Source organism: Aythya marila (assembly GCF_965140915.1).
Source record: "Aythya marila genome assembly, chromosome: 3".
Taxonomy (NCBI): Eukaryota; Metazoa; Chordata; class Aves; order Anseriformes; family Anatidae; genus Aythya; species Aythya marila.
This window is the reverse complement of record NC_139044.1, coordinates 52,657,589-52,685,578: the sequence shown is the minus strand read 5'-3', so window position 1 is coordinate 52,685,578 and position 27,990 is coordinate 52,657,589. Positions and strand designations below refer to the sequence as shown.

At 37.2% G+C, this 27,990-nt stretch overlaps 1 protein-coding gene across 13 annotated transcripts in view; it reads left to right on the top strand.

Moving 5' to 3' along the window:
* SYNE1 (spectrin repeat containing nuclear envelope protein 1) overlaps positions 1 to 27,990 on the top strand; it is a 306,198-nt gene that overhangs the window by 131,788 nt on the left and 146,420 nt on the right. For 11 of the 13 annotated variants that reach the window (XM_082757645.1, XM_082757642.1, XM_082757650.1 and 8 more), the window contains 15 exons: positions 720 to 1,011; positions 1,672 to 1,844; positions 3,530 to 3,839; positions 9,519 to 9,683; positions 11,187 to 11,543; positions 15,269 to 15,405; positions 16,341 to 16,518; positions 18,668 to 18,850; positions 20,265 to 20,408; positions 20,743 to 20,898; positions 22,768 to 22,932; positions 23,226 to 23,398; positions 24,243 to 24,396; positions 24,527 to 24,670; positions 27,120 to 27,284. In XM_082757645.1, the coding sequence (XP_082613771.1) occupies positions 720 to 1,011; positions 1,672 to 1,844; positions 3,530 to 3,839; positions 9,519 to 9,683; positions 11,187 to 11,543; positions 15,269 to 15,405; positions 16,341 to 16,518; positions 18,668 to 18,850; positions 20,265 to 20,408; positions 20,743 to 20,898; positions 22,768 to 22,932; positions 23,226 to 23,398; positions 24,243 to 24,396; positions 24,527 to 24,670; positions 27,120 to 27,284 (2,896 nt within the window). The remainder of the gene's footprint in view (positions 1 to 719; positions 1,012 to 1,671; positions 1,845 to 3,529; positions 3,840 to 9,518; positions 9,684 to 11,186; positions 11,544 to 15,268; positions 15,406 to 16,340; positions 16,519 to 18,667; positions 18,851 to 20,264; positions 20,409 to 20,742; positions 20,899 to 22,767; positions 22,933 to 23,225; positions 23,399 to 24,242; positions 24,397 to 24,526; positions 24,671 to 27,119; positions 27,285 to 27,990) is intronic. The other 2 variants (XM_082757640.1, XM_082757651.1) reach the window with 1 other exon arrangement.

The following is a 27,990-nucleotide window of genomic DNA, read 5'->3' as shown; positions in this document are numbered from 1 at the left end:
TTTTTTGTTGTTTTTTTTTTTTTACTACATTGTGGCTTTTCAATTTTTATTATCTTTATTATGTTAGTGAATATTGAACAGAAATAGTAGTCAGCTGTTCAAGGCTCACAGAATGCTAAAAAGAAATACAGTCACTATCTATCCTCTTGAGACTGTTGCAAGACATTTTGGTCTATACAAATTCCTTTTAATCACAGGATATCTGGAAGGGTTATCCAGTAGTAGATTAACTGAGGCTATATAAGGCCAGAGTTTTAACTCCTTTTACTGAGCCTTGTACTGAACTCCAGAGTTAGTGTCTAATGCTGGGCAAATGGCCTGACTTTTCCATCATGCATTCTTATATGTCAAAGGCTATAAACTCCTCAGAAGTTTTGGCAGGTACAAAAAGGTAGCAGTTCATGAAGAACTGGATGTCTGATAGCCAAAAAGAAAGTAAGTTAGCTTTTAATTTAAATATGTAACACAAAGATTCCAGTGTGATAATTTGGAGTATCAAAATCTGCAAGAAATGGCACTATATACAAGTCATGATCTTAGTTGATACGTACTGCTAATATTTCCTTTCAGTCTCTCCCAGCTAGATTTTCTGTTAATTAGACATTAATATTTGTGGAGTAGATGATTATGTCAGCACCCTTCATGACTTCTCATAGTTGCTGTTACAATGTCATATGCTTTTTGAAACTGATTTTTCAGCCTCAATATTTTTCTTTCAGGGAATCATTTGATAAGCTGTCCCAAATGGCACAGGCTTTAAATGAGGAAGGACATGGTGCAGGAAGGGAAGTGCGCCTGGCCTCTCAGCATCTCACTAATTATCAAAACATGGTCAAAACAGTCAAGGATAAGCTGAGAACATGTCAGCTTGCACTCCAGGAGCATCTGACTTTGGAGGAGGCATTGCAGAGCATGTGGTCATGGGTGAAAGAGGTTCAGGATAAACTGGCATCATCAGAGAGTACAGTCGGTAGCAAAGCCACACTAGAGAAACGACTGACACAAATTCAGGTAAAGATTAAAGTGGAGAGTATACATTGATTAACATTGTGTGAGGGCCACATCAATGGAAAAGAAATAATTTTATATTTTATTCTTCATACTGTTATTAAGGAGAGAAAATTTAATTTAAAGTGATCTTAACAAATTGGGAGATGCAGTGTGAGAAATAAGATAAAGTGTAATGAAGACAGAGGCAAGGTATTATGGTTAATGAAGAATAACCAACTATGAAAATGTGCATTCAGGTTTTAAAAAAATATATATCTTCCTAATGGAGGGGAAGTCTTGGAATCGTTCACATGGAGAGACTCTGTGACATATCTGTTAGAGTAGGTCTTCAAGAACAGGACAGATTAGGAAGGTTATCAGTGTAGATACCACTGTATGTTGCCGTCTTTCTGTGCAATGCTTAACCTATTCATTATCTACTGCAATGTGAGCAATATTTTAGGACCAATGCAGAGAAATACCTGTATGGCTTTTGGGAAAACTGTTGGGTTACTTGCACATATCAAGGTACAGACGCTAACAAAACCAGGTGCCTAAGAATTCATACATGGTTATCAAGGTTACCCTTGATGGTTATCAAGGGTAAATGGTGTCTTTTACTGGAAGAATTTCATCTCTCAAAGGATTTCACTTAATATTTTGATTCATTTTGCCTCACAGGAAATCCTCTTACTCAAAGGCGATGGTGAAGTTAAGTTGAACATGGCCATTGGCAAAGGAGAACAAGCACTTAGAAGCAGCAATGAGGAAGGACAAAAGGTGATACATACAGAGCTACAAACACTGAAGGATGTATGGAATGACATCATCAACACATCAGTGAATTGGCAGAGGTAAAACTAACTAGAAAACACAGGTCAAACCCTCATATCTTTGCTTATGACAAAAGAGGTACCTTACAACACACAAGAGACCATTCATTCACACCTGAGGGAAAAGCTACATACATCATCAGAAAGAATCAAAATTACCTGAAGAAATACATCCTTCTGTAAAAAAAAAAATAAAATAAAAAAATAAAAAATAAAAAGCAGAGAGTTCACCTTCACCCTATCAGCTGAATCAAGTTTCATATGAGATGGTCACTTAAGAAGAAGTAGTAATCATCCAAATTCATTCAAATATTTATATACCTTTTCCTTACAAAACTCTAGGAGGATTCCTCAATTATCTTTCTCTTTTTTTCCTTGCCTTGCCTGAAAATGAAGCTAATTTATTCTTACCTTAACTTCAGTGGAAATTAAAAGTTTTTTGTTATTGCCTGTGTGAGAACTTTTTAATATATTTGAAGGACCCCAGCATCTCTTTCTGGGCCACTTTTATCCATGTTTCCTTTTCAATAAATTGCAGACTACTGCTCGTTTGTCTACATTTTTCATAGAAGATAATTTAAAATGGGCTGATGTCTTCCAGTATTTGAGAACTTATTAATTCTGAATAGAATATCACCATTTTCTACTTCATATAACAGCCTTCTTAATACAGTCCAGAATTTATTTATTTTTTTCTTCATCAAATTCCATCTTTCTTTTCTTCTTTTAACAACATCTGACATTTAAATCCTGTTATCCATACTAGCTGCATGCCCTCCCTTGCTGCTTTCATCTACGGTTTTTATAAGCACTGCCTCTTTCAATAATGACTCTAGTCATTATTGGATAGAAATAGGCCCTTCTTCATGATCTTAATTCCTTAGCTCTCTAATGAAAACAAAGCTTTCTCTTCATTAGGGTATCTGAGTCTTAAATATCGGTTGTCAGTGAGCTATGGTATAAAATTGGAGTTCTTCAATGAGAAGCGATGCCACTTTCTTACATACGCCAAAATTGTAATACAATGCTATGTAGAAAATTATGGTGGGAACCCTTTAAGATTTCATTTTAATTTCATCCACTTTGTGTCATAAAATATTATTTATATTACTATAACATTACATTACAATATTACTATTACATTTTAAACAAAATCTTTACCACACACTCAGCTACTAAGTCCAGTGGAATCAGAATTACATTCCTCAAGCCAAGTCCCAGAAAGACCTGGAGATCTGTTAGAAGGAGCAATATATAACAGAAGGGTATATTTATTCTTAATGATAAAATGGACAATTTATAATTTATTCATTCTTTTAAAAAGTTACCAGGAGCTCTCTTAATTGTCAATAACCTAATAGGATGCTGTACATTTTATTACTGTGGTCGTAAAGAGCTCCAATAATGCTCTATATTTTGATTTGCTAGACACTGAAATGTGCCTTTCTGAGACAGACAGATAGCTCATGTAACCTGTACTAGGGAATCAGTTGTATCAGGTTATATGTAGTAGCCTAAAGAACACAGAAATTCTAGAATAGCATGGATTAAGTTGACACAAAACTAAAACAAGATGAAGGAAAAAGTAAATACTAGATGTATTAAAGATGTCTGTATAATGTAAAACTTACGGTATATGCAAGCTCTTTTTTTTTAGACCTTTTGAGTGTTCTCATCTGTACTGTGTATGTTTCTTTTAATGTAAGCTGCCTAGAGTCTGTCATTAGCCAGTGGGATGAATACCTGGAAAGGAAAAACCAGCTGGAGCAGTGGTTAGAGAAATTGAATCACAAAGTGGAGCAGCCTTTAGAACCACAGATTGGTCTGAAGGAGAAGTTTGCTCAGCTGGACCACTTCCAAGCTATTGTTTCTGAGATAGAGGATCACTCTGGTGATTTACAGCAACTCATTGAAAAAGCTGCAGAACTGCATGAAAAAACTGAGGATGTTTTTTTTGGAGAAGCAGCTCGAGAAGAACTAAAAACACAGTTTAATGATATTGCAACAGTAGCCAAGGTAAGAAAAAAGCAAAGGTTTCCATTTCAAGTAAGTAAAATGTTTGGACATCTGTATAAAAGACTAACATTTTGATTTTAATAGTTTTATAGTGAATGAATGACTGATTGTGTTTGAATAGTTATGCCTTTTGTTATGGCTGAGTCCAACAAAAGAGTTGGACATAATTTACTAGAATTCACTAGAACACAAAAGGTTGGGAATTGAAACTGGTATGGTTATGATTTTTTAGAAGTGAAGGGCATATATTTTACTCTAAGTTTCATATGTACAACAGTACTTCTGATATTCTTCCAGATTTATTTTCTACTTTCTATTTCTTCTGGCTGACACACCAGAAGGCTGTGCTGCCATTCAGTGAGACCTGGACAGGCAGTACAGATGGGCAGGAAGAAACCAAATGAGATTTAATAAGAGCAAGTGTAGAGTCCTACACCTGGGAAGGAACAACCCGAAGTATCAGTACAGGCTGGGGGGCAACCTGCTGGAGAGGAGCTCTGAGGAGAAGGACCTGGGGTCCTGGTAGATGACAGGTTGACCATGAGCCAGCAGTGTGCCCTGGTGGCCAAGAGTGCCAACGGGATCCTGAAGTGTATTAAAAGGAGTGTGGCCATCAGGGCAAGGGAGGTGATCCTCACCCTCTACTCTGCTCTGGTCAAGCCTCACCCGGAGTACTGTGTCCAGTACTAGGCTCCCCGGTACAAAAAAGACAGGGATCTCCTGGAAAGAGTCCAGCGGAGGGGCACAAAGGTGATATAGGGCTTGGAGCATCTTCCCTATGAGGAAAGGCTGAGAGACCTGGGTCTGTTCAGCCTGGAGAAGACAAGACTGAGAGGGGATCTTATCAATGTATATAAATACCTGAAGTGCGGGAGGGAGACAGAGGGATTTGACCAACCTCTTCTCAGTGGTTTGTGGGGACAGGACAATGGGTAATGGCCACAAGATGACACACAGGAAATTCCACAGCAACGTGCAAAAACTTCTTCACGGTGAGGGTGATGGAGCACTGCAACAGGCTGCCCAGGGAGGTTGTGGAGTCTCCTTCTCTGGAGTTATTTAAGGCCCATCTGGATGCCTACCTGGGCAGCCTGCTCTAAGGAAGCTGCTTTGGCAGGGGGGTTGGACCTGATGATCTCTCGAGGTCCCTTCCAACCCCTACAGTTCTGTGATTCTGTGATTCTTTTTCTTTTATTCCTAGCACTCTCTCTCTCTCTTTTTTTTTTTTTTTTCTAACTAACCTAGAAAGCAAAGAATCAAGTTCCTCCCCCCTAAGCAGAAAACAAAGAAAGAGAAATCTTGTTTTCAGAAAATTAAATGCACATATTTTGTGTTATTTCAAGCTATTGAGCAGTTGTAATACAGGTGTTCTGTTTGGTTTCTAAGAAAAAACAAGGAAACTCACAGAGATCTTCTTCCAATCCAGATTATGACAGTGACACTAGCTCTGAATTACAGTCTTCATCTTCTCAGCTGCTGGGAAAGTTTGCATCAGCAGTCTTGTGTTAAAAATAAAGTAAAATAAAATAAAGTAAAATAAAATAAAATAAAATAAAATAAAATAAAATAAAATAAAATAAAATAAAATAAAATAAAATAAAATAAAATAAAATAAAATGTATCATAAGTGAGCCAAGCAGTGTTCTGCTAAAATTGAGATGCATCAATAAATTTAATTTCTTAAGCAATTTTCCATGTCCCTCAAAAAATAAAGATCCTGTGGGTGGGTATAAAAATTGGTGCTTTTATTTTTCTTTCAACAAATATTAATTGTCTTAATTGACCCAGAATCTCCCAGCTGGGGTGACTGGTAATGGCTGTTGTATGAAACAGACCAAATGTAAAAAAGAAATCATTACAGAGTTTGAAGAATTCTGAATGATGCTCAAGGTAATGGCAGAATATTCTTTAAATCCATCAAAAGCAGGATCTAGGGAATTGCTGGGACCACTTGCTGATCAAAGATCACTTGCTCCAAAGGACAATAAGGCTGTACCAGGAGCTCAGTGAATTTACGTTGTTCCTTTCTGCTGAAGACATTGAGGAGATTATAACACCTGATATTTTCTTCAGAGCATGCAGGCAAGAGGAGCTAGAGGAGGTTTCTGTATGGAAAGACCTAGACCAAGCAGTTAGATGCTAATAACTCCCCAAAGGCAGATGACATTCAACTGAGGTTTCTTGAGAAATGCTCAAACAGAAATTGCTGAAAAGCTGGCTAAGGGGGCCGCTCTGTCAGTGGAGCATCAGGCATCCTGTGTCACTGCCAGCTTCAAAGGAGGCCCTAGAGGGAACAACAGTCTCGTGAGTCTGGCTGATGTAATCAGAGGGCAGTAATCTATAATGAAAAACAGTATAATTGACAGTATTGGTTACATGCAGACTGCTGAAAAAGTCAGTATGGCATCCAGAAAGTATAACTAACAAACTAATATGCTGGAGCATGGTGAAGATATCAATAAGCACATTAAAATAAAGGAGGATGAAATGAATGTAATACAACTGGATTTTTCAAAAGCCTCTGACAAGGGTCCACACAAAGGATTAAGAACTTTCTAACATTCTTAAACAAATTACAAATGATAAGGAAGTATACGGGAAATTGCCCACAAATTTTCCAGAATCATGTGCTCTCCCTAGATAACATTGGAGAGAATAGTTAGTTAGATGAACCATTATACAGGCCCAGTAGAGCACTTCTCATCTGCTGAGCATATAGGGCAGGTATTTCTACTTTGCCCACATCAGAGCAGATACTGACATCCTACCAGCCTGCGGCCATGCTGTGTTTCTTGTGCCTGCATGAACTTCTCTGTTTGGTGGAGACTGGGGGCTGGGATATGTTGTAAATTCATCACTTGTAGGGTAACAGTGTCCAACAGCATCACAGGGCTGGCAGGCTGAGAAAAGAATTGATGCCGGGCAGAGAAGATGGGCCAAGTTTGGCTAGCTGGTGCCAGATGAAGCTACTGCTCTTTTCTCTACTTGCTGTGATGGCAGAAATTGTTGATAACTTTGCAGTCTTTCCTTTGGGAGAGAACAGCACTGACTGCAATTGGTAAAAGTCACTGCCACCAGAAGAGAAACAGTTTCCCTCCACTCTCCCTGTCTACTTGTGTTACATTTTGGTATGTAAACAAAAGTAAATCATCTTTGGCTTTCCTGATACTCTTCTGCTGCTTTCAGAAGATACCTACTTTTTTTTTTTTTTTTTTAAGTCAGGCACATGTGTACATTTCCTTACTTGGTCATTGGACAAAATGCATTAAGAGGTAAAAATTTTGAGGATTTACTTTAGGTCATCTTTGGTTAGCTAGTAACCATCAAAGAAACATTCTGACAGAGAAACATTCACACCTCAGTTCAATTTTGGTTACTTTTGAGAAACATTCCTGAGAATTTTAAGAACAAATCTATGGTCAAACCAAAGGCCGGCCTAGACCAAAACACTATTTCACCTGTAAGGTAAACTGGTCCCACTTTAAGCCTATGTTAGAACACTGGTACAAAGCCATGCAGTTGTTGTATGTCTATGTAAGGGAAAGAATCTTCCAGGGTGCAAGGCATATGGCCTGGAGATAGCCACTACTTCTGATCTGATGTCTAAAAAAGACTCAGCACCATTACAACCTTTTGCACTTTTGAACAGCAGAACTCATTTGTGGGCTTCATATGGGACATCTCTGTGACTTTGCTTAACATTTAGAGAGACCTGTTTCTTCTAATAAAAAAGAGATATTTCTGCCAGCACTCCAGAGCAACCTAAACCAAACTTTGTGCAGTGTAGCACTGTGTTTTGTTGCTATAATCACAGAATCACAGAATTTTCTAGGTTGGAAGAGACCTCAAGGTCATCGAGTCCAACCTCCAACCTAACGCTAACAGCCCTCCACTAAACCATATCCCTAAGCTCTATATCTAAGCGTCTTTTGAAGACTTCCAGGGATGGTGACTCCACCACTTCCCTGGGCAGCCTGTTCCAGTGCCTCACAACCCTCTCAGTGAAGAAGTTCTTCCTAACATCTAACCTAAAACTCCCCTGGCTCAACTTAAACCCATTCCCCCTCGTCCTGTCACCAGGCACGTGGGAGAACAGGCCAACCCCCACCTCGCTACAGCCTCCCTTGAGGTACCTAAAAAGAGCGATAAGGTCACCCCTGAGCCTCCTCTTCTCCAGGCTGAACAAGCCCAGCTCCCTCAGCCGCTCCTCGTAGGACTTGTTCTCCAGGCCCCTCACCAGCTTCGTCGCCCTTCTCTGCACCCGCTCAAGCACCTCGATGTCCTTCTTGTAGCGAGGGGCCCAAAACTGAACACAGTACTCGAGGTGCGGCCTCACCAGAGCTGAGTACAGGGGGACGATCACCTCCCTAGCCCTGCTGGTCACGCTGTTCCTGATACAAGCCAGGATGCCGTTGGCCTTCTTGGCCACCTGAGCACACTGCTGGCTCATATTCAGCCGACTATCCACCATCACTCCCAGGTCCTTCTCTGCCTGGCAGCTTTCCAACCATTCCTCTCCCAGCCTGTAGCTCTGCTTGGGGTTATTGCGCCCCAGGTGCAGGACCCGGCACTTGGCCTTGTTAAACTTCATGCAGTTGACCTCAGCCCATCGGTGCAGCCTATCCAGATCCTCCTGCAGAGCTTTCCTACCCTCAAGCAGATCGACACACGCACCTAACTTGGTGTCATCTGCGAACTTACTGAGGGTGCACTCGATGCCCTCGTCCAGATCATCGATGAAGATATTAAAGAGGACCGGCCCCAGCACCGAGCCCTGGGGGACGCCACTAGTGACTGGCCTCCAACTGGACTTGACTCCATTCACCACGACTCTTTGGGCCCGGCTATCCAGCCAGTTTCTAACCCAACGAAGCGTGCGCCAGTCCAAGCCAAGAGCAGCCAGTTTCTTGAGGAGAATGCTGTGGGAGACGGTGTCAAAAGCCTTGCTGAAGTCAAGGTAGACCACATCCACAGCCTTTCCCTCATCCACCCAGCGCGTCACTCTGTCATAGAAGGAGATCAGGTTCGTCAGGCATGACCTGCCTTTCATAAAACCATGCTGACTGGGCCTGATCGCCTGCTTCCCCTGCAAGTGCTGCGTGATGACTCTCAGGAGGATCTGCTCCATGAGCTTTCCTGGCACTGAGGTCAAACTGACAGGCCTGTAGTTTCCCGGGTCTGCCCTCCGGCCTTTCTTGTAGATGGGCGTCACGTTTGCTAGCCGCCAGTCGATTGGGACCTCCCCCGATAGCCAGGACTGTTGATAAATGATGGACAGTGGCTTGGCCAGCTCCTCTGCCAGTTCCCTCAGTACCCTTGGGTGGATCCCATCCGGCCCCATCGACTTGTGCACATCTAAGTGCCGTAGCAGGTCACCAACCAGTTCTTCATGGATAATGAGGGCCACATCCTGCTCCCCATCCCCTTCCACCAGCTCAGGGTACTGAGTATCCAGAGAACATCCGGTATTGCCGCTAAAGACTGAGGCAAAGAAGGTGCTATATATATATAAGCTGCTATATGTTCTGCTGCTCAGTATTCAAATGCATGCAGAGCAGTTCTTTATAATATTACACCCATAAAGTCTGGACAGAAGCCAGGAAAGTGTTTTAGCAATTTAACAGATTTTTGTTTGTTTGTTTTGTTTAGTTTTGTTTTGTTTTTAAATCTGAAAAATAGGACAAAATGAAGAAAGTAGAAGATATTGTGAAGGATCATTTGCTATACCTTGACGCTGTGCATGAATTCACAGACTGGCTCCATTCTGCAAAGGAAGAGCTACACCGTTGGTCAGATGCAACTGGAGATACATCAACGATACAGAAAAAACTGGCCAAAATCAATGTAAGAAATATTAGCTGTCATGATTTCATCTGTGATTCAGAAGCTATGCTCCAAAATAGGCCAGAGCCAAAAACCTATGGGATCTTGCTCTTTGTGTATTTAAAGTGGTGATTATATTCCAGTGAGCTGAAAGCAGCTTTTCTAAGATATGATGTGTTTTTGCCTGCCTTGCCATACTAAGTTGATGGAGTGAAAGTACAATCAGACCTGAGTTAGTCACTGCAGGCATGGAAACTATTTGCAAGAGTGGAAGCCCAGTGGCATCACAGAAAAATATGGCTTAGCTGTTTAATGAATACTGTTCTGTCCTCATCTCCAAATATGTTTTCTCCATAAACAGTGTTGTTTGAATCAGTCAGAAACAACCTTTTGTGATTTTCATGAAATGGGGATGCATAACACAGTTGAAGGATGTCCAAACACGGTAGAAATGTGTGTTGCCTCTCTATGTATACTCCCCTTGTGCTGGCATCTCTATGTGTCCATCCATTCCTAGGCATTTGAGTGTCTGAGCAAGTTACACATTTCCGAATGCAGCATTAAAGCAGACTTCATGTTTTACTCATGCCTGATGTTTACATTCAAATAGTCATGCTAACAGCATTTTAGCCTGCTCCTAAACTTGAGGGTGGGCCTGTGAACAGAGTAGATGAGGATATAGGATAGCCAGATCAAATTATAGATGTTGTTTATTACTGTTGTTTATTACTGTTTATTATTATTTATTATTTGTTGTTTATTATAAGTTTTTAGCCTCCTTTGTGTTCAAACTCCCCATGTATAATATGAGAAAGTGAAGAGACAGTAGTTTCTAGTTCATGAGATGAAGAAAATAAATAGCATTTTTCTGGCATGCAGTGATTGGGATGATATTTATATTTTCCAGCTTCTAAAGCTGAAAACTAAACTAAACTAAAACAAACAAAAAACCAAACCAAAACAAAAAAGTCCTTGTAGCCTGTGTAAGAATGAAATAGAATGCTGTAGAAAGAATTTATTAAAAACCAAAAACAACAGCAACAAAAATCATGTGTAACCAATAATGGCACATCTCAGATCATGAGTACGCTGCAGAATGCTTTTTTTTCAGCAACACAGTAATGTTCTTAAACCTGCTACGTGCAGCTCTGTACCAGTGTTTGTTATGCAAAACATCTCAAATCAGTTCCTTTCTGCATCTTACCCTAAACATTACTTTTTAGTATCTGGAAATAAAAAAAAAAAAAAAAAAAAAAAGAAGTTCGTTCTCCTCTAAACTTATGAAAGTTTTAGAACCACTCTGTAATAACTGTAAAGCCCTCACAGTCCCTTGACTGAGTTTTATTTTCATCTTGCCTCTGGCTACGTTTTGCAGTTCTGCACGCAGCGTGGATGTCGTGAAAGTGTTGCTGCCGAAACTGCTGCTCAGCGCAGTGCTGCGCATTTCCCCTGCATGCTGCCCCCAGCTTGGGCGGCCCCCCCTTTCCAGCTGTAGCAAGTTACCATGACAATGTTGCCTTGCAGGAGCTGGTAGACTCCCGCCAGATTGGTGCAGGCCGCCTCATCCGAGTGGAGACTCTGGCTCCCGCAGCCAAGCGCAGCACAACTGCTGGCGGGTGCCATGTCCTCACTGCCGAGATGCAGGCCCTGCAGTCGGACTGGAAGCAGTGGGAAGAGAGCGCTTTCCAGAGCCAGCAAAGCCTGCAGGATGTGCTGAGCCAGATGGCCCTGTCGGAGCAGGAGTTCGCCGTGCAGGTCGCACAGCTGGAGGAGGCCGTGCAGCGGTTCAGCGGACTGCTGGCCACCTGGTCGCAAAGCCTGACCCCCCTCGATGGCCAGCACACTGACACAGAGATCGTGGAAAGCTGGAACAAGGAGAAAGTAAGGTCACCCCTCTTTTCTGAGTAGTTTTCCAGTTGTAAATGTGCAGGTACCATGGGCAGAAAACTTCTGCCAACTGGCACTATCAAGGAGTGGGAGAGGTAGAAAAAAAAAAAAAAAAAAAAAAAAAAAAAAAGGTATATTTGAAAATCTCCCTCTGAAATCCCAACTTTCCAAACTTCTGTGACTGCAAGCAGAGCAAGCACTGTTTACAAAAGACGTATCTTTAGCCACTGCTGTACTAGACTTAGCAAATGCTGCCTGGATCCTATACATTAAAAACAAGGCTAGCCTTTAAGAAAATGAAGGAACTAGCAAACTGTCTCTGAATTTCTCTTTAAGTTGCTCACTGTTTAGAGCCAGGGTAGTACTTGATCAGGGAAGCATGAAGTATTTCCTAAAAGCCAAGTAGCAGCTGGAGTGATTTGTAACTCACAATTTTTCATGCATGTATTGAGTTTCTACTTTTCATTTCTTGAAATATTCCTCACATTATATATGTTAAGATCTTGTCCAGTATTTAAAGAAATTATATTTGAAACAGGTATTTTTGCTAATTGTTCTTCTTTGGAATGTAGTGGAATTCAGAGAAATAGAAAAGGAGTTCCTGGGTGTCTTCTAGCAAATATTCCATATGTATGTATGACACACACACACACACACACACGCACACAAAACATATATATATATACACAACACCCAAGTTACATATCTATATGTTTGTACCTATCTCAATTTCTGTGAATCACAGAAGTAGAGGAAAGACACATTGTATCTTTTCCTTTCTTTTCAGGGTAGTGTTCAGTTTAATTAAAAGAAGAGAGGTATGTGATGCTTGCTTTCTCTCCCCTTCACCAAAGAAATATTCAAAAAACCCAAACACTTTCTCTTTAAACTGAGATTATAAATCTCCTCCACTGGCTGTGCCAAGTTATTTCTGTGGCTTCCCCTTCCACAGAATTCCCTGAAACAGACTGATGGAACCTGCCTGTTTGAGTGCCAGTAGGAGTAACAAAGCTGACACTACACTAGAGTAAATAAAAAGCACAAATATGCAAAGTCTTATATGGTTATGTTTTTAAACAGGGAAGGAAGATATGGAACTATCATCAACATGCAACAGATGTTTCTTTGATTTTTTTTTAATAAAAAAAATATTTTAAAAATGGAGAAATACTAAATTCAAAGGACATTGCTTTTATTAGTACTACGTATACCATGTATGTACTGTAGCTCTATGTGAAATGCCTTATTTAGACTATAAAGTTGTAAACTTTAGGTAAGGAGGAAAATGCAGAGGAAACATAAGACTTATTATGCACAGTCCTACTATGTAAATCTTTTTTTTTTATATATATATAGCTTGAAGAAATGCAGTCAGGACAGTAATCCTTCCATTTGGGCTCCAGGGATGGGTCCTACTGTTAATGTAAAATAGCACTGCAAGCATTCCTTTTCCATTGTCACATACCAATTCTGTTGTCACACAAGCCAAGGCCACAAATTAAAGATGCATTTCCTAATTCTCAGAATTAGCAAGCTCACTCTGTTATCCCATACCCTTTTCATATGTGCAACATAATAGCAACAGATCTTACACCTGGTATTCAGCAAATTATTTTTGCAATTCTCAGATTCAAAATTAAATCTGTCACTGAAACAGTGCTATTAGTGATTCAATGTCTCTGTATGGCCATAGCTAAATGTAATCTGGTTTTCGAGTAAATGTTCCTGCTTGTTAAGAGGTTATGCCTAAGGTTGTATAACATCAAAAAAATCTTTTAATATTTATTGTGGTAAGTTATTTGAAACTCATAGATTTCATTGAAAACAGATGATTTTAACCCATGATACTCCTAGGTTCTGTTTCTTTGGAAAAGAAAGAAAAAATATACATATATATTATGTCATTATAGTGATTCCTGCCATAAGTAATCTCTGTTTTAAGTGTTAAAAAAACATCTTGTTTTAAGTAATAGCCAGTTTGCTGTCATTCCCAATGCTTCCAAAAAAAAAGTCTTGTGTGCAGTTTAATGAAGTAGACAAACAAAAAACAGCTTACTTTTTTTCTTCTTCTTTTTTTTTTTTTTTTTTCCTAAACATTGTTGTTATTACTTCAGTACTAAATTCAAATGTTATTTTGTGTGGTTTATAAACAAATCAGCATCATGACTATTTCAAGTATCTTTTAATTATGGTTGAACAGATTTTCTGGTGTGTGAGTGATTCAAAGCAGATAATTATTTATGTCAAAATGGATTGTAGTTGTTTTTCCTGGCAGTTCAGGTACTACAAAGAACATGTATCCCTTATTCTTATTTTAGCTTTCTCAGAAACATACATTATAGATCTTTAAAAAATTTGCAACTCCAAAGATTTTTTCAATAAAAGAGATATAAAACAAGCACAAAGTTCCTCATGGGCGGCAGACACATTATCTGAATCCCAGGTTTTTGATCGTTTGCTGTTCTTACTAAGTCTGTTGTCTTGCTAGACCCTTGCTAATATTTGTTTTCAGTTTTAATTTACACAAGTGCATATCAGTTTATTGCAGTGAGATGTATTTGAAAATGTATTTGGTGAGGTTTTTTTGTTTGTTTGTTTTTTAATCTTTGAAATTGTGGTGTTTTCAAAACCTTTTCTCTATTTTCACATACATAACTTGTATATTTCCTGAACATACAATTGTGTGCTTATAGATAATCACAAACTATTTACTATGTATATTCTCAATTATCATTTTCCATATATTCAGAAACTTAATGGCCTTGTACCACTTCCCCGTCCCCTTTCTATTCTGTTGTCAATTTCATGTGATCAGTTTCTTATATTTATACATACATCTCTTCCAGATCAGGGCTTAGACGTAGCCAAACTAATCTATGCATGCCAAACCCTCTGGCATGACATCACTGTAGAACCTTTGCTGTGGTGAATGTAACAAGCTAGAAGATTGTCTTTTCTCCCTGGTAGTTTAAGAGGAATGCCAGAAGAATTTAGTTTCTAACGATGTGAGGAGCCAAGTCTACACTGCTAATCATGCTGAAGTAGTTGGCAGGGTGCTGCAGTGGAGACGCTGTGTACATCAACATGAGAACTGTTTTTGTTGGAGTAGTTATCACACCTATCCCAGTGATGTTTGCTAAGTAAACATAAATACTTTTTTCTTGACTTAGCTGTTTCCAAAAACAGTGCAGCAGTGACAGCCAGTGACCCTCAAAGGACTGTGAGCAGCTGTGCTTTTACATTAAGAAAGCCTCTGTCAAAATATCGAAGCTATTAGAAGTTTCATTTGTTTGTTTGGGGGGTTGTTTGTTTTTTGATACAGCTTGTTTTTATTGGGCATACTAAACTCAAGCCAAAAGGACAATTATAGTTGTATGCACTGGTATTGTTTGCTATTCCCTAATTGTACATAATTTCATGGGTACAGCTAGTTGATAATACTATGTGATATAATATACATATGCACCTTAATATATATATAAATATCAAGGTGCATATCTTAAACTCTTCTACGAGAACGTTTTGAATTAAAAAAGTTAAGGTGTCCAGAAATTTAGTCTATAGAAGCTCATAATTTCAAATAAGCCTCTGTACTTGATTGCTAGAATGCTTTCAAAAATGTATTGAAATTGAAGTTGAAATTAAATTTTATAAATTTTCATTGTATTTCTTTTTAATTATTTACTTACCAATATTGCTCATTTGTTTTGTTTTAACAGGAAATGTTGGATGCCCTGGTGAAGTCTGAACATATGATAGATGAGATCAAGACTCAGTTAAATGATCTCTGTAGATTTTCCAGAGATTTGAGTACTTATTCTTCAAAAGTCTCAGGGTTGATTAAGGAGTATAACAGGTACATATTCATCTTGTTTATAGTTAATCAATCCCATATATGTGTGCATGCAAGTGTTTTTTTTAGGGAAACGTTAATTAGAATGTTGGAATTTGAAATATATATAGACAATGATTAGAATCATTATTTTGATATCCGTGTCAATAACATTTTTAGAATTTTAACATTTTGCAAAATTTTAACAGTATTGGCTTCAATTAGCATTTCTAGAAAACAGTTGTGTTTTTTTTAAGACACAAGTTATGCCAACAAACTGAGCTTAAGCCATTGTATGTCTACACCTGGTCTATTACAGGAAGTAACCTTATAAGAAACTGTGAGGTAGAGCTATATCTCATTTACCTGAAAGAGGAGGAAGCTATAACAGCTGTCTAAATTTTTTTTTCTTCATTTTGTCCTTCATTATACCCCTGCCCTACCTGTCAGTTCATTGAAACAGGGGAGCTAATGTTTATTTGTTCTCTTACTTTCTCTGAGGTCACTGTAGATGATTGACACCTGCATTTCAGGCACAAGATTCTTTTGTCTCTTGCAGCTTTTACTTCTGTAACTGCAGAAGAAGGGTATGATGACCCAAGTTGATCCTTTCTAATGTTATGAACTTAATTAAACCGTGGAAGTTCATATTGTAATTTCTGTAGTTTCGTGTTTTGTCCCTAGAGAGAAAAAGGCTTGAAGAAACTGTTCGTTCTTAGGGGTACTGAATCATTCTGTAAAAGCTTATCTGTCATATCTGTGACAGCTATATCCCAATTTACATACTTCACTTTTAAGGCATTGAAAGCTTCTAATGGATTTCCTGGTGCTTAGTTATGTGCTTACGGTTGGTAGAAGGAATCCAGGTCTTATGCAGAGAAATAAGTAATAGCACTGCTACCTAACAGAGTCCTTCTCTTCCTTTTCTCTCTTCTGCTTCCCTGATGTGGTAAACCCAGCCTTTGCCTGCAAGCTTCAAAAGGATGTCAGAGTAAAGAGCAGATCTTGCAGCAAAGATTTCGGACAACTTTCAGGGACTTCCAGCAATGGCTGGTCAATGCAAAAATCGCCACAGCCAAATGCTTTGATGTACCTCACAATATCAGTGAAGCCTCAGAGAGTCTACAGAAAATACAGGTAACTTTAGCAATTGGACATTCAATCATTTTCCTATAAAATTCAGGTCTTTTTTTTTTTTTTTATGTTATTGATAACACTAAAGGTGACTAACTGTAATGAAATAAACATTTATTCTTTCTTTTTGAATCTAGATCATTTAATTTAGCTGTCATACTATAATATACACATAGTCATTGCCTCTCATAATTTTCCTTTTTTTTTTAATTTTTCTTTTATATTACAATGTGGAAAAACGTGTGTTTTGAAGGCAGGATAGCACTGTAAAATTGGCAGGGCATCAGAATTGGGACTTAAAACCTGGAATTATTTCAAAGTCATATAAAGTTTTTCACTCATTTATGAAAGTAGAGACCTTATAGTGTAAGAACAAGGTAAAAATGTATGCAGTGAAGCAGGCATTTAAAAAGCATGATTTTCATACAAAGCTAAAACAAGACACAGCAAAACTGTGGAAATAAATGCCAATTAAAAGTTTATTTTATTATACTAAAAGAAACAGGTTTTTAATAAAACATGACTACAATTTTAGAAATGAGAAGTACATAATGAGATTGTTTAACCTTCAGGTACACAGTATGACAGAAGAAATTCCTATCATTTTTTCTATCAGAAAATACCATGACCAAAATCATTTCCCCCTGTTTCTGGTAAATTCCCTTGTTTATTTAAAAGGGTAAGCACCACTTTACTAATGTGACAATTTTTTTTACTATCCCAAAATGAGAGTGTTTTAAGAGTAAATACAAGGGTTAAAAATAAAAATAAAAATAAAAATAAAAATTAAAATTAAAATTAAAATTAAAATTAAAATTAAAATTAAAATAAATCCAGTCATCTTGGAAATTAAATAAGAGTTTTAGCAAAAACAATTTCCAAAACAAGTAAGACTTTTTTTTTTTTTTTTTTTAATCACTGCAGCCTATTGATATCATAAGGCCTTAGTTTGTTCTCCTTCTCCCTGAAACTTTAAATGAAATAAACTTTTTTGACATGTAGTAACTGCTTTAATACTTTGAGGCATGTCATGGGAGCCTATATAAACTTACAATTGTATTTTCTTTCTTTTAAGTTAATATTCTGTCTGTTAGCACCTTTGATATTATTAAGTCACAAGGCAATCACACATTTGATTTTAATAAAGCAAGAGCTTGGACAAAGTATTTCAGAGCTAACAGACCCTTTGCATTATCTGATAATAGCTCCAAGTGCACATTTAATCATTACCTTAGTAAATTTTTAGTCATGCCGTTTGCTTACAACATGGATGTAACCTGATTACTATGAATATTAAGCTAATTGTGTGTCATGTAAGCATAATAGTAGTTTAAAATAACTTAATTGATATTTAGAACTGCTAAATTCACTTGAGTCCTAAAGGCTCACAAAATATTTTAATAATTACAAGTTATAAGAACACTATCCCAACACATGGGAATTTAAAAATCTGGCTATTTCCTTACAGTACCTAATATTTACTCTCATATTTCTATATAGTCTTTGCATACCAACACTGTAAAAGAATACTGTGAACAAAAATACTTTGAGTCAAGAAAGATACCCTGAGAATGTGGAGGATAAATCACACAGCTCAAATGTTGCTCAGGGTCTGATTGTTAACCCCTGCCCCTACACATGCATTGGAAGTCCAGTTTAGCTGTCTCCAGTGGGCAAGGCTTCTTTCCTGTGTTCCCTCAGAGCAGGACCCTACCCCTGAATGTAGCTTCAGCTACATGTCATGCTGTGCCAGGATACTGGTTTTCTGAAATGAAAGTGTTATCATTTTCTGTACTGTGAAGATTTAAAGAAGCATAATGCCCTGTTAAATGTCTCATGAAGTGCAGAACATACAGATAAACCAAGAGGTAGTATATACATTGTTTAGACTCATGGCACTTATGGATTAAGTAGCTATTGTCTCTATAATATAAATGATTGTCCCTCATATGAATGTCCCATATAAATGTGAATAATATTAAAATGGAATATACTGAAATATGAATTAAAAAAAAATAACATGCAGAAACAATAAACTCCATTCTCTGTTAAGTTTTCTGTGACCTTGCCACTCACCTTTACTGGACCCAAAATTAACAAAAAGAGCTTTTACTGAATACAACCAATTAACTTATTTTATTATCGTTTTTAGGAATTCTTATCAGAAAGTGAGAATGGACAACATAAACTAAACCAGTTAGCATCCAAAGGAGAACTGCTGTGCTCTATTTTACCAAAGGAGAAGGGTAAAGTTATCCGGGACAAATCTGCTACTGCTAAAGAAGATTGGAAAAAATTAATCAGCACCCTCCACCAGAAGGAATCTGCACTGGAGGTACAGAGCAAGTCATAGTGGGGAAATATTTGATCTAAATTTCCTTTTTGCTTTTTGTTTCAAAACACATTCATCTTAATAGAGGTCTTCACAGTTTAGATTTCCCACTATAGCAGTAAGTGTGTATGATGAAGCAGTATGTGTTTATGATCGAAAACCCAGTAGAGAGGGTAAACTTTGTTGTTCTTACTGCAAACTGGTGAAATGTAATAATATTTTTGAATAACTTTCTAAATAAACCCTAGTGGTGTTCTCTTTTCAGAGCTCACAATTCAACCAGCACATAAGGTGAATATATTTAAAACATAATCTCTTTTAAGGTCATAGGTTTTAAGGTCAAAAGGTCTTAGCTGGAATTCCTTGCATAGTGTAGGAGAATTCAAGTTCTTATGCCTTCCTGTTTCAAACCAGTACTGTCTAGCCAGCTGTACTGGGTCTGGCTGAGATGTTAACTTTCCCTGAGAAAGTTTCCTGCTGAGAAAGAAAAAAAATGTTTAAATAGATTAAATACATCATGTAGAAAAGGTTTTTATTATTATTATTATTTATTTTATAAGAAAATTCCCAAGTAGCAAGAACTTAACTTACTTTGTATCAAGGTAGCCATGGGAAGGGAGATTTCCATAGATGTTAATCTTTTTGTGCCCAGCATTTTTCAGTCTCATAGGCCTAGTCTTTCTTTCTGATGCAGAAGTGATAAGGCTATAGCTAAAAAGAAAACAAAATCAGTTTGAAAATAAAATAGTAACTAGGGCATAGGAACTGTGCTGTTCAGATTTCTATTACATAAGAATTATTTCAGGTGCTGTTTTTTTATAATGCAGCATAAACCTTTAAGAAAATTATGCAGATTGAAGGAATGCCTACACATATCTTATACATTTTTAAAACTTTCTACTAAAAGAAAATATAATTAGAAGTGAGTATCAGGACTGGGTTGAGCTTAGTCATACAGGCTCTAGAAATAATGTCAACCCATTTAAAGGGGGAAAAACTGTTAATAACTGCAGGCAGATGCGACTGCAGGCAGATGAAAGGTAACTTAGATCCCAAAGTAACCTCGATTCAGACTCTCTCTGCTATGTGAGATACACTTATATTGAGTCAAAGCTCATATAATTTGTAAAGCTTTCAATCCAGAGAAAATTTGCTTCATTCTCTCAACTGTATAGACATACAGCATTGTTGCCTTTGTTTTGTTTTTTGAAGAAGAGCTCTCTCAGACTTTTCTTGTGGTGTCTATCTGTGGTATGGGCAGGGGCAGAGTCAGTGATACTTATTTTGAACTTCTGCGGTAGTGTTTGGCTGCAATAATATGTGTGTACTTTGTGTCTACTTAATCTGTGGGTTGTACATTACAGCTATACCCATTGCAGGGGGACTTTATAAAGTTGTATATTACATGTGTTCCCAGAACTTAAAGATCCAGATGAAGGACTTTGAAGCAACTGCTGAGCCTCTAGCAGAGTGGCTGAGCACAACTGAGAAGATGGTACAAGGAAGTAGCAGTAGGCTCCATGATCTTCCTTCCAAGAGGAGAGAACACCAAAAGTTGCAGGTGACTTCTTAAAACCTTTTGACAGAACCAGCTTTTTCACTCCCATCCTGCTGGCCTCATTGATGCTTTACAAGCTCATGATCACTCTGGCATCCTAAACACTAAATAAGAGGAGAACTAGTTTCAGGGATCTCTGTTGACGGTCCTGTTCCATCAGAGTTCACATCTCCAAATTTCTTATGACATGCTGCTTCATTGCTATAGCTGTATGGTGTGCCTTCACAGTACACGTGCCATTTGTCATTTCTATATTTCATGGTGCTTTTAAGCTGCTCTCTTCCTTGGTCTGCTTCCTTGCACCCACTTGTAATATTAACGTGCTTGTGCTTTACAGTCTGTCCTTGAGGAAATAAGATGCCATGAGCATCAGCTCAACAGGCTTAAAGAGAAAGCTCAGCAGCTGTGGGAGGAGCAAGCTGTCAGCAAAAGCTTTATGCGCAGAGTGTCTCAGTTGTCTTCTCAATACCTTACTCTAAGCAATCTGACAAAGGTAATGCACCCAGTGTATGTGCTTTTAAGCTGTTCCTTTGATGTTTGTGGAGAAAAAGAAAGATTGAAATGTGAAACACTATAGCTGTCTTGCTCATCTGCTCTGTGGTATGTCTGAGCTTGCATTAGCTTTAAAAAATGAGAAATAGGGACCTGTATAATTTTGTGGGCTGTCAACAAAATAGAATAGTGATTATTTATTTTTTTAATTTTATTTTAAAGTAATTAAAAAAAAAAAAAAAAAAACTCCTGATTATCAACAGTTTTGTCCTGACAAGGTGCTTATATTTTTGATTTTTTTCAAATATTCAAGACATTTTAGATAAGTGGCACCTGAAAACAGACAAACAAACAAAAAACATATTTTTCAAAATCTAGGGGAGCTGGGTTTCGGTGTTTTTTTGTTTGTTTGTTTGTTTGTTTGTTTTGTTTGTTTGTTTGTTTGTTTTTTAAGAAAATGACAAGTCAGTATATGGCAATATTATTATTTCATTGTATTCTATAAAGACAACTAACTATTTTCATTGTAAGTATTTTTGTCTAAAACCAATACATTGTTCTTTAACATTATTTTAAATGTGTTACCTGTGAGGCTGCTTTTGAAGGTTCAGTGAGAGACTTGGGTCAAACTCTGAAGTATCAAGCTAGGAACTGACAGTTTAACCTAACTTTATTTTGCTGAGTGGTATGTTTCACCATTTGATACTTTTACTACCTTTGTTGTTTATGCAGATTAGAAGGTCTTTGAATGAGGACTGACATTTTTCATAAAGTGCCAGTTATGATGGAGGCTTGGTATTGAATGAGGCTTGTACTTACAACAGTAATAAGAATAATTAAGGATTTTGGAAGTTTGTTACGGGTTAGCAATCCAACACATAAAGTATTTGTTAGAGTAATTTTGTTTTTATTTATCTGTTTGTTTGTTTATTTATTTTTCCTTATAACTTTCTGTGGAAGTAAAACTATAAAGAATATTTAGAGCTTTAAAAGAGAGCTTTTAGAGCTTTATTTACTGAAAATTCAAAAGGAAAAGATGCATAAGTTACTAACATTGGCTTATGTGGACAGAACTTGTAGAAGATTTCAGGATAAGAGGATGAGGTCTGAGGAAGAGGATACGTATGGTCCACTCAATGAAGGAAATCATGAAGTTCTTTGGTTTGCCATGAATGTTTGAGACAAATCACTATATCTTTCTGAGCCTATTTCAATGGCTTGACTAATTTTCTGTTGCCATGTGAAACACACTCTGTTAAGTACTCCTGTTAATCTTGGGCCTTGTAGCACTGTAATAAGTATTTATTTTTGATATGAGTGAATGTCAGTGATTCTTCAGAAGAGTGAGTAGGAGCTGTTCTTCTGGTTCTGGGAACCAGTTGGATTTACTGAGGGGAAAAAAAAAAAGTTTTCTATTCCAATATCAATGAAATAGTGTTGCTCTGGTGGCATAACTTCATATGCTTCACTTTGTCTTGTGTATTGACAGATTTCACAAATTATCTTCAGATGAAACACTGAAATGTAATTAGATAGATATGATGCTTAATAAAGAATGAAAAATAATGATAATAAAAAAAAAAAAACTCATCTACTTTGCATAAGGGGAAACAAAGAGATAAAACTTTAGATTTAGAAAACAAAAGAGGGCATTTCTGAAATTTTGATTACTATATTATGATTGGAAAACTAGTGTGACTTTATGTGTTCCAAATTAATTCCATGTTCAACTAAGTGTACTTGTTATTATCAGTGTATGAAGAGAATTGCTGTGTACAGTTCATGAAATTTGTTCTAACATCCTTGAATACGTAGGGAAATAAACAGTCCTTTGACTAGCTACTGATACTAATTGCAGTATGAATTGCAGGAGAAGGTTTCCAGAATGGATAGGGTCGTAGCAGAGCATCAACAGTTCTCTCACAGCATCAAAGACCTCCAAGACTGGGTGGCTGATGCAGTTCACATGCTAGAGTCCTACTGTCATCCCACCGCTGACAAGAATGTTCTGGACAGCCGGATGTTAAAGCTGGAGGTATGTAAACAGACCTATAGTCTGTTAATATCACTGCCCAGAATATATTAAAGGGCAGTGCTCAAAAAATAATACTTTGATGTCCATATTTTGGCTGCAGCTTAAAATCTGAGGCAAGCGCTCCAAATTCCAACCTGTTCCTTTGAAGCCCAGCCATGAAAACCACTGTCCCTCTTCTAACTGACTGTTTCTACAAGCTGCTAAATTTGATTAGCTAATTTTCCAGTGAATCTAGTTAGAATATTCATGCCCAAATAATGATAAAAATGGAACAATATCTTCTCACATTTTAGGGACTGCTAACAGTGAAACAAGAAAAAGAAATCCAAATGAAAATGGTTCTGACAAGAGGAGAATCTGTTCTGCAAAATACTTCCCTGGAGGGAGTACAAGTGATTGAACAGCAATTGAATACCCTGAAGGACAACTGGGCTTCTCTTCTGTCTGCTTGTATCCAGTGCAAGAGGTAAAAAGGGTGCACGATGATGCTTGATAGTCAAATTTTTGACTGTCGAATTTCTGGAAAAGTTAGTTCACGGTGTCTTATGTATTCAGGAATCAAATTTATATAAAATGACTGCATGTGCCTAACATTGCAGGTCTAGAAGCCTTAAATGGCCTATTAGTTTGAAATAGAAAAAGGGGAGGAGACAGTGAGTTACTAAACTTTATTAACACTTATTATCAGTATAATCTTAAAAATGGATTGTATGTTCATAATTGTTTTGTAACTTTTATTTTGAATTGCACTCAATTCCTTGAAATGTTCTCAGAAATGATAAGATCTTAACATGGACAGTAATGGCTGTTCTGTCAAGGTTCTGTTTGTTTTTCCAATTGTTAGCTTTTCACAGGAGGTAGCATAATTACACTATCCAATAAAGATGCTCAAAATAGTTATGTTTAAAATGATAGAATAAAGAAATTCAGGAGAAAAAAAAATACAACCTTCTATGGTGAAGCATAAATAGTTGAATCATTTTTATTTAAATTATTCAAACAATTAAATATTAGAATGCAGCAGCAGAAAATTTCTGATTCTGGATCTTATTCTTCCTGTTCTTTTATTTACTAAAAATTGCACACATCAGCTAACTATATCATTTTAACAGACCTCTTTAAACTTCCAAGTTTAAAATCTTCATTTCTCTTTATTGGACAATCAATGTTCCTAGTTAAAACCTGTAGGGTTTTAATGGCTGTTTGTTTAGCTTGTGATACAAGTCTTACAAATATAGTCTAGAGTGATTCAAATAGCATGAGAACCAGAAACTCCAGTATCACAACAAATGTGAATTCTTAAATTGCAGTCAACTGGAAGGAGCTCTCTCCAAATGGACAAGTTATCAGGATGATGTTTGCCAGTTTACCAGCTGGATGGATAAAGTAGAAGCAAGCATGAATGCTTCTGAAAGACAATATGCTGAACTGAGGGAAAAAAATGCTGCCCTCAGCAAAGCAAAGGTGCGTTTGCTTTACAACAAACTAGCAACAAATGCTTATCACGTTACAAGCAATAAAAGTCTGAGTAACTGCAAGATTAATGTGGTTTGTTTAATGCAGATTATTCATAAATTCTCTTGCTGTTTTGCAGCTACTCAATGAAGAGGTGTTGAGTCACAGCAGCCTATTGGAGACAATTGAATTAAAAGGCAGTGGAATGGCTGAGCACTATGTCACTCAGCTTGAACTCCAGGACCTTCAGGAGCGGTACAAGTTGCTCAAAGATAGGATGAGGGTACAGTTTTACTTTATAGAATCTCATTACATTTTGTTGTCCACAAGGAAGCAGAGGAATTCTTTTTTTTTTTTTGTTTTAATTATTATTATTTTCTTATTAGAGTTAAATGAAGAGTAAAAGTCTGGGGGAAGCTGTAACTTAATGTATGTGACAGAAAGTTATCAAGGTGCTTTATCAATCTATCTTTTTGTAGCACTGAGCTCTAGATATTTTCAGAAAGGTTCTGAAGATCTGAATCTGGAAATAAAATAAAAATAAAAATAAAAAAATAATCAAGTGCATTGGTCAAGGAATTCCATGCCAAAAGTGTAACTGACTTCAGTGAAGATATGACTTTATTCATTGTGACTGAAAATTTGGAAGCACCTCTGAATATCTATGGTTTGCATAGATGTAGGTTTTGCAATAAATGTAACCATATGAGCAGGTAAATCAAAAATGGTTGACAATTATAGAATCTTGCTGCTCAACACAAACCTTATTAGCAAGTAAATTGACTCTAATGTTGAAAGACCCATCAGGACTTGGACTTGACCATCCTTGGGGCAACTTGGGATGTTCTGTTCTGTTCTAGTAAGTACTATGTTTACTGGAAAGTGTTAATATGGTAGATTTTGAAAAGATTAGGGCATAAAGTATGATACAGAGGAAATAATGAAAGACTTGATAGTGCATGTAGTAAGGCCAGGTGGTTACCTCCAGTTAACCCATTTTTTTTCTGTGCTGATTAAACCATACCAAATGTATGATCAGACATATCACTTTTCTTCATGACATGTCTCGAGGATGTCTTTTTCCTGTACGAAGGGCCAAAATTCATTTTTTCTGATGCGTAAGTGATTGCCTGTTTTGTGGTACTCCCTTCCACAACCACAAAGAATGCATTGTACTGTCTTCCCTGGACCTCCTCAGAATGAGCTCAAGCTTGCCAGAGAGATAAGTGAAGTCCCAGGAAACATCAGTGGATACCTAGTATTCCTGTTAGCATGGGGAATTCTCTAAACTTTACCTTTTCCTGCAGCTTTTGCTCTTGCAGAAAGCTTTACAGAATGCCTGTATTGACTAACTGTATGGAAAAAAGCTTGATTAACAGTATGGGAACAATGAGAAACAGTTGGTTGTTCACAGGGGCAAGAGCTCTGTATGTCTTTCCTAATACATAAGCATCCCATCTTTCTCTTTCCACCTAATACCCTGGATGACTTCTGGTCTTCCCCACTCCCAGCTGTAGTGATGATGTTAAGTGTCTAGACCACATTTAACCCTTAGGAAGTTGTTCAAAGGCACTAGGTGGAGAGTAAAAAATCGGGGGAAAACACCAGTTTGGTAACTAATGAAATGTATGCCTTGAGTTTGTCACTTGAAATCTTCTCCATTTAATAATGCTTTGGCCAGGTGAAAAACCTGGCAAACTTCTGTAAGTGTTTGTGGTCCAAACCAGAGCAGACTAAGACCTGAAATTCCCTGCAGCCACTAGTAAGAGGCAGGAGAATTAGTCAGTGTTCCCAGTATCCCACTGTTCCCTGTGAGGACAGGACATTTAAAAACGGACAGCTGTACTCTTTCTCCCATTGCCCTGAACTGTTACGAATAGATAAAGCAGACTATAGATTTACACATATTTGTGAAAATATTTTTCTTCTTGCGTAGCCTGCTGCCCTGGAACACAGCCTGTGTTACCTTCATATGAATTTTCCTCCCTGCTCCCTTCAGTTCCTCCAAGGTCTGAATTACATGTAGTACAATTTTCTTGCCAATGGAAAGATTAGTCTTGTGCTGATGCAGGATGCATTTCTTTCTGTATTCCAGATATGGTAATATTTTAGTGCTGAGTTGTGAAATTGTTTGCTCACCCACATACACGGACAAACTGCAGTTTTATTCTTAGCGTGTTCTACAGGAATTGCCCACAAAAGACTCGGATAGTCTTCAAACCTGAAGATATTAGATATTCTTAGGAGACTATTATTCTACTAGCATAATAATAATAATAATAATAATAATAATAATAATAATAATAATAATAATAATAATAATAATAATAATAATAATAATAACAATAACAATAACAATAATAATAATAATAATAATGTAAGAAAAAATCCTAAGTTATAGTCTCATCAATAACTTTAGTAAACAATTTAAAATGGTATAAGAAATAAGCAGATCTTTTGTTATAAACTGAGGTTTCATTTAAAATTAAACACTGATCAGAATTTCAAATCCCAGAATTCACAAACTTGAGTGAATAATTGTTAAGGATAATTATCTCTATCTCCACATTTAAGCCCTCTTTCCTTATAATCAATCAAACCATCCTCAGAATCCAATTAGTCTTGAATTCTAGGAAAGCTTAGCATCGGACATAAACTATGATCTCAGTACTGGATTTATGTTTTTTTTTTGGTTTAATGATACACTTATGTATAAACATTTTAACAAACAGGAAGCAGTAACAAAAGCCGAAGGATTGCTTAACCTACATCAGGAGTACCAAAGACATCTGAAGACATTTGAAATATGGCTGGAGAAGGAACAGGAAAAACTCGACTGTTTATTACATCTTGAAGGTGATGTCAAGAAACAGGAGGCAACACTCCGAGATCTACAGGTACAGTATGTGTAACACACTAACTAAAATAATAAATAAATCCTACTTGTAAAATAACAGAATATTAACTGCTGGACAAAAAAAAATACATCTTTGTTTGACTTAGAAACATGCTATATCTAAGTAATATACTGCTTAAAAGCGGTTCCAGTGAAGTCCGTGGGAACATTAATGTTCATTTCCAGATAAAAGCATCAGGACTTGAATGAATTCTTCTGCTGTACTAATGCAGGTTTCTTGCAAGTACTGAATTTATTTTAGATGTTAGCCTATAGTGAAGAAACTACCTATTTTCCCTGTGTTTCATAGAATATCAGAAGTATTTTTTCATTGAGTTTTCACCTTTTATTGCTTACAGTCCAATACTTACTTACCTACCTTTAAGTTGTTCCAGTCATGTAGGCTGCCTCACATGATGAGGTGGGAAGATTCTCGCTGAATTCCCCAGGTGATAATGAAGGGTGAACCTAAAGTACTGCAGTAATCTCTCAGTTATAATCTTAAAAGGACTAAAGATACTTTCAGGCTTGTTGCTGAATTAGGAAAAGGGCTGTGCTTGAGTTTCCATGTTATGAAATATTTATTACTTTTGGCCAGGTGAAAAACCTGGCAAACTTCTGCAAGCGTTTGTGGTCCAAACCAGAGCAGACTAAGACCTGAAATTCCCTGCAGCCACTAGTAAGAGGCAAGAGAATTAGTCAGTGTT